Consider the following 12225-nt stretch of genomic DNA (forward strand, 5'->3'; position numbering starts at 1 on the left):
TTCCTCCAGACTCTAGCCCTCTTCTTTCCTTCCTGGTCTTTCATTTAGAAGGTCTGTGGAGAGCAGAAAGAAGGAGCTCAAAGTTTCCCTGGCAGTTCTGAGAGGCAGAGAAAGAACAAACATCTTTATTATAACTCAGATTCTTGAGCCCCGAGCAGAAATGCAGCCTGTATTTATGGCCAACACACCATCATTCCTGGGCCCCTGAGCAGGAGAGCAGCAGTTGGTCTAATGTGACGGTTAGGGCTTAGACATAGGTGGGCCTGGGGAGAGGGGAGTTCATAACGGGTTAATAATTACTAGTGCTTCAGTCTCTTGAGCTTATGCAAACATCCATAGTGCCCTGATGGGAGCATGTTAGGTATAAAGTTTCGTGATCCTAGCTTTCTGGCCTTGAGAATGGTGGTTCTTGGGGGCTTTGCTCAGGGGAATACAATGCTCTCCAAGTCCTAACATAATGTTATTAGGATTTGAGGAAGCTAATGAACGATACTCCTACTTTCTCACATAAATTCTGAACAAATTCAGGAAGATAAAGGAGTAAGGCAGGTGGAGAGGGAAATGTCTAGCAACGTTACTTAAAGAGTTGCTAGAGAACATGACTTAGACATGTGGCAACATCCCAATGCTGCCAGTAAACATTAGAAAGACTTATCCCCCCGTTCAGGACACTGAGTGGTGGATTCCATCATCTTTCTATAAGCAAAACACAGACAAACAAAACACCGTACATATTTGAAAATAGTGCCCTGATGTGAGTCAACAAACCTCAGTTATATTAACTGATTCAATGCCCCTTGAATGAAGGGGAGTCTTCCTGGGTGCCCTAGGGAGGGGACCCTGTTCTAACGCTGAAGGTCTGCCTTCCAGCCTATACAAAAGTGACATGTGCTCTAGGAAAACATAGCTAAATGTTTTTAGAGATCCTGGATCGGAATTAGTACTAATTTGTGGTGGTAGATCATGGGGAAAACTTATTATCCATGCTACCTTTTGATGAGAGCAGGGCTTATGGACATTGAGGAATAAACAGATTTTTAGCCAAAGTCTTCCTAGAATTCTCCCCGCCCCCCCTTTTCCTATATACACTGTGAGGTGTGTGTGTAATTTTTTTCTACAAGTGGTAGAACTTTTACAACTATTATAATCTCTGCCTGGCCTGTGAAGTGAGGGCTTTTGTTGGGGGAAGGGCTAAGAGAAATCGGTAGACTTTCCTGTTGGTGAATCTGTAACATTGGCGCATTGCAAAGATCAGAACTACCAACACAGACGTGAAGTACACTGGCTGATCATTTCTATTATAATTCCATCAGTTCTTCAGTGTGGCCAAGCCAAAAAATGAGTGAGGAATGATAATGTTGGATTATTGTGTAATCAGATAACAACAACTATAGTTACTGTTCCATATGTAGCCTCCTTACTAGAGCAAATACAATTATTTGTACTTGGGATTCAACCATTGATCTAGCAGGTGTATTTTGAACACTGTCTGTGAGAAGCTCAGAATTAATTAGCTTTCATTCAGCAGGGATAGCAGTATATTTTTACCTCCATGCTCAGGCAATCACCATTGCTCTGGCCCTGAACTTGACAATGTCAAAGGATACCATACTGGCTTGTTATGCTGCTGATGTTATGTTGATAGGACTAGATAACAGGAAGCAGTAATTTTCCTGGATATCTTGGAAAGACAGATACCTGGTAGGAGTAGAGAGGTGATATATCCAGTGAAAATACTGTCACCTGCTTCTACAGTGAAACTTGTGGGTGTATGTTGGGTTGTTCCACTGAAATGAACATATTGTACTTTGTGCTCTTTACTTTTGAGAATGGTGTCTGGAGGCCTCTAAATTTTATAAGCAACATATGTTTCTTATTAGGATAGCATGCTCTGAGCCATTTAATGAGTGATCTAGAAAGTTGCTAGTGTAGCATGAGACTAAGTTAGAAAGGTCTCTCTGGCCAGCACAGGTTGAAGTACAATTGGCTCTGTTTCGTGGGTTTAAACTCTGTAGATCTAACGGTACTAGAAGTGTCCTCAGTACGCTAAATGAAGCTGACGACAAAGTCTAATAAGAAAATCAAAACAGAGATCCCTAGATGTGGTAGAAAAGTCATGCTCCTTTCTCCTCTTTGGGAAATAGCTTCTGGTTTGCTACTATGGTCTGGTGGAGACTAAATGCCCGACTCCACATCACCAGTTGGCCATGAAACTTGCTCTAGGCGGGGCCAGCTGACTCTCTGTCATTAGCTTCGATGTGCTCCACAGTATTCCATCTTCAGCAGGACGCATAAATGGAACAGAGGTAAATTAGGCCCTGAAGGTCCAAATACATTGCATAAGCAATTTCTCTGGGCCAGCTTTCCACAAGCGATGCCGATGACCTCAAGGAGATTTCTCCATGAACAGTTCACTGGGGTGAAACTACTTCACCTCGTTCATGCATGGTTCTGTTTAACATATTGGTACCAAGTGCGTGTGTACTCCTGTGATATTGAAACCTGTCAGAGACATGCATGAAGGAAAGAGGACAAAGGAAATCTTCTCAGGAGACAGAAATTCAATTAACCTATCTAGCTGTTCTCTTCCTTGAGCTCAAGATGTACATGGAGTTCTTGGGAGGGGCTATTGCTCAGAAGGAGCATGATGGAGGACACACTGTTTGGGAAAGAATCATGTAGGATGGATTTTCAGGGTCAGCTTGAGCAGAAGAATAATTGCACCCAATGAGAAGTCTCACCAAGATGCTCTCACTTAAGAAGACTTTAATAATTAGATGGACAAGCTGGTCTGCTCTGAAGTTCTTTCTCATTCTTCCAAGTGTTTTTTTGTTTTGTTTTGTTTTGTTTTGTTTTTGGTACGTGCCCCTAGTGGGAACTGAACCCGGGACTCTCTGGTTTGCAGGTCAATGATCCAACTGCTGAGCCAAACTGGCCAGGGCTTCCAAGTGTTTTTTAATGACATCATAAACAAACGGAACAGTGGGACTAACTAAGACATTTGCAGGGACTTCTTGCAAGTCTCACCTGGCTTACCACCACTGCTGAAGACCCCATTTGTCAGTGTCAGTGGCCAACCTCAGCCCTGATCTACTACTGTACCCTACCAGCCAGGAGGTGGTAGGTGGACCCCTTCCATTATGCAGGGAGTAGCCTCTTTGTCCTCACTGAAAATGACATATTTGGATTATCTTTCCCTTGCCATTGCCACTCCCAGCCCCGCCATCCTTGAATTAACTGAATGCCTTAGGAATTCCACAAAAAAGAAATGTATTTTTCAACCAAGGAAGTCACCTCACAATGATAGTGGTCATTCAGCAAGCGGATGCCCATGGAATTCAGTGCCCTTAACACATGATTGACCATCTAGAACCATTTGAACTTGTAAGACATTGGTATAACCTACTGAAATCTTAACACCCTTTCAAGCTAGAAATATCACCAGAGGCTGAGGTGCTCACTTGCAAAAACCATCCGTATCTCCCGAAACTAAACTTTTAGTTAATAACTTACACAAAGCTGGAGCTCTCACAATTACACTTAAGAATCCATAAAAAAATATATATATATATATATTGCTTTTCAATAAGCTTGGTCTTCATTGATTTAGAGAGGTTTTTAGAGCCCTGGAGAGGACAAGATGTACTGCTGTAGCTGCTTATGTCATAAGCCTCAGTGAAGCTTTGTGGTCGGTCACTTCTCATGGCTCAAGTCCCTTCACAGAGTCCAGAGGAATGAGTGACCAGAATCTGTGCCTGCTGTTAGGAGTTGTACAGACAAGGAGAAACAAAGTGTGATGCCTCCCACAGCCTCCCTCCTTAAATCCCCCGCCACACCTATACTTCTATGTTGTTCGCTCCTTGTCGAACTTGGCATGTGTTAAGTGGCACATGTTTAATTCTATGCAAGTAGCAGGGGTTTTGTCATCCAAATGGCTATTAGGTGGCCTTTTGTTTTTTTTTTTCAATAAGTCAATGATCAATTTGTTAGAACACTATCCCCACTTCATAAACTTTAACTGCCTAGGGAGCATTGAGTTTGCCATCTTCGCTGATGGGGAAGAAAAAGGGTTGTGCCATGCAGCCACAGTGCAGGTATGTACAAGTCACCTTGCCGGGAAGAAGAGAGAGAGGTATGTTGGATGCAACCCAAGGTGTCTATTGAGATTTGCTTGTGAGGCTGGACATGGGACAGGCTGTGTCACGTGGTCCAGAACTCTTGCTTTGGGAGCTCAGTTGTTCTGGATTGTGTTTTCAATCCAGGGCACATAGTTAAAGATTCTGGTATAGATGCCAGCATCCGCTCTCAAAGTACATCCGTCGACAAAGGCGAGGATTCCCTGAAGAGTCCCATTGCAGACGGCTGGGGCAGCTGTGACTTCCTGCCAGAAGAAAGGAAACTGGGTCATCTTTCTGGCAAAAGGCACAAGGGACAAAATGGGAACAGGAAGGTACTGAGAGTACTTACCCTGCAGGGCAGCCTTCTTCCTGGCACGATGCCCAAGCACAGCATATGTTTTGTGACGTGGTAGCGTTTATAGACATCTTCGCACTGAGTCTTGGAGATCACAGAGATGTTCACATTCTGCAGTGAGTCAGGGTCCTTGACTGTAAGAAAGGGGGAAATAAAGCATCCCCAAGCATTGTTAGAGACCAAACCTTCTCTCCTCCTTTCACTCTTCTTCAACCTATGTCGTCTTCTCCCAGCAGAGAGGAAAAGAGGTCAAATGCTGAGAACAATCAGAACTGTGGCAGCTAGGACAACCGGAAATGATCAGATTGACAGTTTCTCATGATACAAGTGTCTATTACAAAATGGGTTAAACTCTTGGAAGTTACATGTAAACAAACAGGAGAGATCTCCGCAATGAAATAAAACAAATTATTTTAAACATCTCTGGAAATTCAGACATTTAAAGAGTGTCCTTTGAGATGGAATTTTATTTATTTAGCTTTCATGCGTATTATTTGTCCCATATTTTCAATTTATCACTGACTCCTTTTTAAAATTTATTTATTGAAATATATTTGACTTGCAATGTTGTGTACATTTAAGGTCTACAACATGTTGATTTGATACATTTATATAGTGTAATATGATTGCCACTGTACAATGGTTAGCATCAATAGCACGTCACATAATTATCATTTCTTTTTTTGTGTTGTGGGAATAATTAAGATCTATTAGCAAGTTGGATTATACCACAATATTGTTGTTTATATTCACTATACTGTGCATTAGATTTCCAGGACTTCTTTATCTACCAGAAGCAAGTTTGCACCCTTAGACTACATGTCTGTTTTTAGTTTAAAGGAATTTAGAGAAGCTCTATGCTTAGTTTTTCATTTGTCAGATCAAAAAATCCAGTATCTGCTCAAAAAAAGAATCACTCAAAAAGTGATTTTTTAAAGCCCATAAAACGAGAATTTAAAAGTGGTTTCTTGATTCCCAGTTCTAGTTATTTCCTTTATATTAATAGTTCACAAATACTGTGGATTGTGCAGATCCATAACAAAGTTTTTTTTCAATGCAACAGAATGAGAAAAACAAGAACAAAGTAATATTAATACATATGTTAGGTGGTCTTGCTAAAGATTCTTCGTTGGGAAGAAGTAGTTTATTTTGAGATTTGGTTTTTCTAATGGGAGTGTGTTTATTTGAATGTCTTTATTTGGAAAAGGTATATTCATTCTTGAAATGAAAATGATTGAGAGTCTTTGTTTTACTTCCCAGTCCAGCAATCATTGTATGGTTCAACACTTCTTCTGGGAATGCATTTTTTAAAATTAAAAATGTTTTCAGTGACAGTTGACATTAAATATTACTTTGTATTAGTTTCAGGTATACTGCCTATTGTATATATGGGAATGCATTTTTAAAAAAATACTTACTTTGCTTCTTTATGAGCCAGATCAAAATAAACTGCATTATTATTATTATTATTATTATTATTATATATTTTTTGTAAATCATTGCTCTTTGGCAAACACAGTGAACCAATAATACTGCTCACTGGGGGGACACTTGCCTATTTCCAAAACTTAGATAGACTCTCAAATGACAAAGAATTTCTAGTTGTCTAGAGGATATTATAAGTGAAATTCATTATACACAGAAAGCCAAATACCATATGCTCTTACCTAAATGCGGAATGGAAACAAGCTGAACTCATAGAAACAGAGTCTAGCATGGTAGTTGCTAGGGCTCAGGCTGGGATATATGGAGGTATGTTAACCAAACAAACTTTCAGTCATCAGATGAATAAGTTCTGGAGGCTTAATGCACAGCATGGCAACTGTAGTGTATAATATTATAGTGTGTATTTGAAATTTTCTAAGAGTGTAGATCTCAAGTACTCTCACCACACTCACATGCACACACTCACATGCACACACTCACACACACACTCACACTCACTCACACTCACACTAGGTAACTATATGAGGATGCATAATTAGCTTGACTGGGGCATCACTTCATGATATATGCATATATCAAAACATGGCGTTATACAACTTACATATATGCAGTGTTTATTTGTCAATCATGCCTTAGTAAAGCCGGGGAAATAGCAATTTCTACTTTTTTACATATTCAAGAAAATGTACCCCAAGTTCTGAAGGTATTTACCAAAGATCAGTTTTAAAAAGCCTCAATGAAGGCAGTATTATTAGCCACCTCTTGGCTTCTAGAAAAAAAAGAAAAAGTAGAGGTAGGTGGATAATTGAAATCTGACAGGCTTGTTAAAAATGATTCTCCTTTCATACTCTGACGTCTAGTGTAGGATGTATGTTAAATATATTCAAATAAGTTACTCATAAGGAAAATTCTATGAGTAGCTTTTCTTAAGAGATGATATTGTAGTTCTGTTTCCCTTATAGTTCATCAGCTCCCCCCTCCCCAGTAATCACGATCTTGATTCATAGCTATAGACAGTTGGTTAGACTCTGCATGAACGTTTTGGAATGGGTTAGGGCAGAGGGCAGACAGTCACAAAACTTGGACAGGAGAAAGTTGTCTTCGCTTACTCCAAGTTTTTTTTTTTTTTTGTATGGAATCTGAAAAATGTGACAGAGAAGAAAGCTTGGTCAGAACATGTAGTTTGGTGGTTTCAAGTTACATCTTGGAGACCTCTACTGATAAAAATCAGGAGAGTCATTTTTTTTTTTTTTCCTGAATAAGTGGGAGAATGTTCAGAATGTTGTCAATTCAAAATGTTTCAGGGGTCTTTTCCTTAAACCTTTTCATTATTTATCTGTATACAATCTTGCTTAAGGAAGGTGTACCAGATTAATGATAATACTGTCTATATACCTTATGTTTAATGGATGATATTTCAAGGCTTTAAGTTTCTTGATTGCCTGGGATAGTTTGAAAACATCTTATTTGCTTTGTGCCACATTTTGGGGTTAAGAAAATTGAGGGTCCACCGTGAAGTAAGTGGCCCATTGGCACATAGCAAATTCAAACCAGAATACAAATGTCTTTTTTCCACTAATACCACTTCTATCATATATAAAAGCAAAGATGATAGAAATATACAGTGGGGTGAAAGGCTTGAAGGACTCCCTCAGGGAGGTATAGGGAAAGGGGGAAGGAGATGAAATGGATGAATAAAGAAGTTAGAAGAAAGAATGGGAGAATCGCATAAGCCAGAGATAGAACGCTTCTGAGAGATGATCTTGAAGTCACTTACAGACGTTATACATGTTGTAGGCCCAGGTGGAGACAGTGCACATGGTGTCTTCGGTGACAGGTTCTTTGGGCAGACTGACCAGTTTCACGTAGTCATTGACTTCAACGTGTTTGTTCAGCTTGATCAACATTAGGTTATTCTCAATCGAAGTGATCACGAAGTGTGGATGATTAATCACCTTCTCATAGCCAACCACTTGTACATTTTCCTCACTGACACTTGATGGGTTTGTAACTCCCAACACCACCTTAAGATTCCTGGCACAATATGTGTTTTTTTGAGAGGAGTTAACAGATATGGCTTTTCCATCCTTCTGGGCCTTTATTAACGCCTCCCCACAGACTTATTTCTCTACTACTGACCATCCCCAGAAGGCCTCCCTAATCCCATTTAATTAATGAGCAGTGGTCCCAAGTAGGGGTCTGGGTCTGTGCCCAAAGTGAGAACCCCAAGCACAGAGGGGCATTGGGTTCTTATCACTCACGGTAAGTTGCAGCTCGAAGACGTAATCACCCACAGTGGGTGGATCAGGACTCCAGTGCAGGGCAAGTAATCAGACTTCAAGTAGACTAAGTAGGGGGGAGTGACGCTGTCCATGGAATCTGGGTCATAGGCCAAAGCACCTGGAAAGAGAAGCATAGACAGAAAATGCTGAGATTTCTTTTTTCAGGGCTCACTTGAAAAAACAAACAAAGGAAAATTACTTCATAGTTGTAAGATATAAAGAAAATGATAGAAACATATTTATTTCAAGAGATAAATGGTGTTTTCCCTTTTAGTCATCAAGAAATATCCTTCCAGTGAAAACATAAGCTTTCTCAAATATCTCCCACAATTCAGTGGACATCTGTTAAATCAACTCATGAAGAACTTCACTGTTTTCAGAATGCTTTGACCAATCTTATCCCGTCTTCCCAGCACTAACGCAAGGCAGAATGATATAAGTGCCGTTTAAAGGAGAGACCAAATGCTAACACACTCCAAGGAGGGGAAATCATCCATTCATTCAACAAGAAAATATCCAGTACCTCATGGTACGAGGCTCTGTTTGAGGTAGTCGGGCAATATAGTGAACAAAACAGAGAAATATCCCTGCTCTCATACATTCTCGTGAGGGGAGACATTCAATAATAACAAACACAATACATAAGTATATGAGACAGTATGTTAGATGGTGAGTAGTGCTTTGGGGAAGAAAAGTAGAACAAGGAAGGAAGGGAAGGAAGAAAGAAAGTAGCAGGTCTGTGTGTGTGTGTGTGTGTGTGTGTGTGTGTGTTGGGGGCACTGTGCAGTGTTACACCAGTACTCAGTAGGTCTCATGGATGTGAGAGATGAACAGAGAAGTGAGGCTGAGGGATGGAGATCATCAGATATTTGGGGAACAGGATTCAGACCGAGGAAACAGCTGGAGAAGAGTCTTAATGCCTGTTTAAGGAAGATCACAGAGGTCACTGTGGCTGGCATCGTGAGTGAGGGGGAGAAAAACAGGAAAGGAGAGAGGCCAAAGAAGTAATGCAGGGCTGTGTAGAGGGTTGTAAGGACGTGGACTTGTCTTCTGAGTGAAATGGGGGGTTGTGATATGTGGTGAAGGAGTGATGACAATTTTCTTATGCAGAAGTGTTGAGTGTAGAAGTGTAAAGCAAAATTGTTAGGAGAACAATTTGATAATCCAGGCAAGAGATGGTGGCTTGGACCATGGTGAGCAGTGACGGTGGTGAGATGTGACTGGATTCGAGATTTATTTAGGAAACGTGGTCAACAAAATTTTCCAAACAGATTGAATGTGCTATGTGAGAGAAAGTGGATTTATGATTACCTTCAAGGTTTTTGCCTGAACAATTGGAACTATGCCCAGATAAGACCCAAACCCTGAATGCTCTTCTGTGTCCATTAATTGGACCCCTGCCTCCACTTCTCACACCAAAGTCAATCTTATTCTAGATAGACCCAGGGTCAGCTCTCAGTCTTCCTTAGGAGCAGGTCTGGTATTGGGGTTCCAGTGTCCATGCCTCCCCCAATCAACCTGAGGTGAAGCAGGCAGGCCATGTCACAGGAGGGAGCCTGGTGGGGCTGGTGGCAGCGGTGAGGGACAGAGTTAGCCTACACTTGTCGTCAGCCTGGAACATTGTCTTCATCCACCTTTCATATTCCCCCTGGGATTTCTCTTTGGCAAGTGAAGAGAAATGTGCAGACACTCACGCATCAGGTTCAAGATCACCCAGAAGAAGATAAACTTCATAATGATGGAAAAGCCTTTTCCAAGGAGGAGATTCTGTTCTGAGTCTCTGAAAAGGATGAAGAGGAGAGAGAGAGAGATAGAGAAGGACTAAATAAGATAAGGCAGGAAGGGGTTCTAGGGTTGGGAAAAAATATTATCTGAATTTTTTTCGGGGTAGGATTCAGCTCCAGAAGAGGTGTTTATCAGTCAGAGTAGGTGGTGGTATCAAGTGTCACAAGGACAAGAACAGAGATCAGGTGACTTGGTCCTTGACACAGTAGAGAATAGATCAGTGTATTGCTCTCCGTCAGATTAAAAAATACCTTATCTGAGAAATGTTGAAGCTCACAGGGTGTTCATAGCCTCCTCCTCTCTGGTCCTCACTTTGTCAAACACTGAAATCATGTCCCTCTCTGAACTACATGCAGAAGACTGGCCCCACCCATCTGTGTGATGCTCGCCCCTGCTTGTGTGCCATTGACAGTTGTCTCCAGTGGCTATTATCCAGCACTCTTGTGCTGACGTCAACCCCTTTGCCAGGCACTAACCACCTCCTCGAGACATGCTAGCCCTTTCCTCCATGTCACTAGTCACCCGTTTATTTATTCAACCAGTCAGCCCATAATTTATATTATCCATCTGCTTGTGCTAGGCTCGGTGCTTACTGTTGAGTTTGCCTAAATGTAAAGACACTTTCTGCCTTCAAAGAGCTTATAGCCTAGTGGAATGATAGAAACATTAACAGGCAATTACAAAACAAAGTATTCGAAGCTAAAACTCTAGTAAAACACTGCCTAGGTGGGGATATTTGCAAAACACATATCCTTTAAATAATTTGTGTCCAAAGTATATAAGGAAAACTTAGAACTCAACAGTAAGGAAATAAGCAACTCAATTAATAAGTGGGCCAGTCCGGCTGGTGTGGCTCAGTGGTTGAGCGTCAACCCATGCACCAAGAGGTCACTGGTTCGATTCCTGGTCAGGGCACATGCCCAGGTTGTGGACTTGATCCCCAGTGGGGGGCATGCAGGAGGCGGCCAGTCGATGTTCTCGCTCATCAATGTTTCTGTCTCTTTCTCCCTCTTCCTTCCCTTCTCTCTAAAATCAATAAAGAAACATAAATAAATAAAAATAGTGGGCCAAAGATCTGAACAGACACTTACCAAATGTCTGCTCAATTTGCCATAACATAACACCACAGACTGAGTGACATAAACAGCAGATGTTCATGTTTCCACAGTTCTGGAGGCTGGAAGCCCATGATTAAGTTGCCAGCAAGTTCAGTGTCTAGTGAGAACTCTCTTCCTGGCTCGTGGACAGAAGCCTTTCCACTGTGCTCTCACATGGTCTTGCCTCTGTATATATGCACAGGCAGAGAACGAGCCATCTCTCTGGCGCTTCTTTCTATAAGGACACTAATCCTATCAGATCAGTGCCCCGCCCTTATGACCTCATTTCACCTTAATTACCCCCTGTCGTCCCTGTCTCCAAATACAGTCACACTGGGGTTTGGGGGGGCTTCAACAATGAATTTTGGGAGTGTACCATTCAGTCCATAACAACAAAGAAGATATACAGATGGCAAATAGCATATGAAAAGATTCTCAGCATGTCATTAGGGAATTACAAATTAAAGCAATGATGAGACACTGCTACCTACCTAGTAGAATGGCTAAAATTCAAACTACCAAGAGCACCAAGTGTTGATGAAAATGTGGAGCAGCAGGAACCTTCATTCATTGCTGGGGTCCGGGGGGAGATGCAAAATGGTACAGTCGCTTTAGGAAGTAGTTGGCAGTTTCGAACCTTGGAAGCCACCAAGAGGTCTTTAAAAAAGTGAAGGGTTAGATGCAGTGTAGTGCCTTTATATAATGGAGTACCTATTTAGTGATTCTTTAAAAATGAGCTATCAAGTGAGGAGAGACATACATGCATATTACTAAGTGATAGAAGCAGTCTAAAAATATGTCTTGTGTGATTCCAATTTATGACATTTTGGGAAAGGCACACTATAGAGACAATAAGAGTATTAGTGGTTGCCAGAGTTTGAGAAGGGAGAGGGATGAATAGGTAGAGCACAGGGCATTTTTCAGGCAGTCACATTATTCTGTATGATACTCTAATAGTGGATACATGACAGTAAGCTTTGGTCAAAACCTATAGCGATGTATAACATAAAGAGCAAACCCTAATGTAAACTATGGACTTGAGCTAACAATAATGGATCAGTATTGGTTCATCAGTTGTTAACAAATAGATCGCAGCAAAGCAAGATGTCAATAAAAACAGAGGTTGCTCAGTGGTAGAATTC

The 12225-nt window shown here is 41.2% G+C and overlaps 1 protein-coding gene across 1 annotated transcript; it reads right to left on the reverse strand.

Moving 5' to 3' along the window:
• Window positions 1-4231: 4231 nt before the first annotated feature.
• LOC118619535 (probable inactive serine protease 58) lies at window positions 4232-9935 on the reverse strand. The gene is made up of 5 exons (XM_036246139.1): window positions 9896-9935; window positions 8181-8319; window positions 7697-7953; window positions 4468-4607; window positions 4232-4381 (listed from the first exon to the last, which is right to left on the reverse strand). The coding sequence occupies exons 1-5, from the start codon at window positions 9933-9935 to the stop codon at window positions 4232-4234; spliced, it is 726 nt and encodes a 241-aa protein (XP_036102032.1).
• Between the last annotated feature and the right edge of the window lie 2290 nt (window positions 9936-12225).

The sequence above is a fragment of the Molossus molossus genome, unplaced genomic scaffold, assembly GCF_014108415.1.
Source record: "Molossus molossus isolate mMolMol1 unplaced genomic scaffold, mMolMol1.p scaffold_m16_p_7, whole genome shotgun sequence".
Lineage (NCBI taxonomy): Eukaryota > Metazoa > Chordata > Mammalia > Chiroptera > Molossidae > Molossus > Molossus molossus.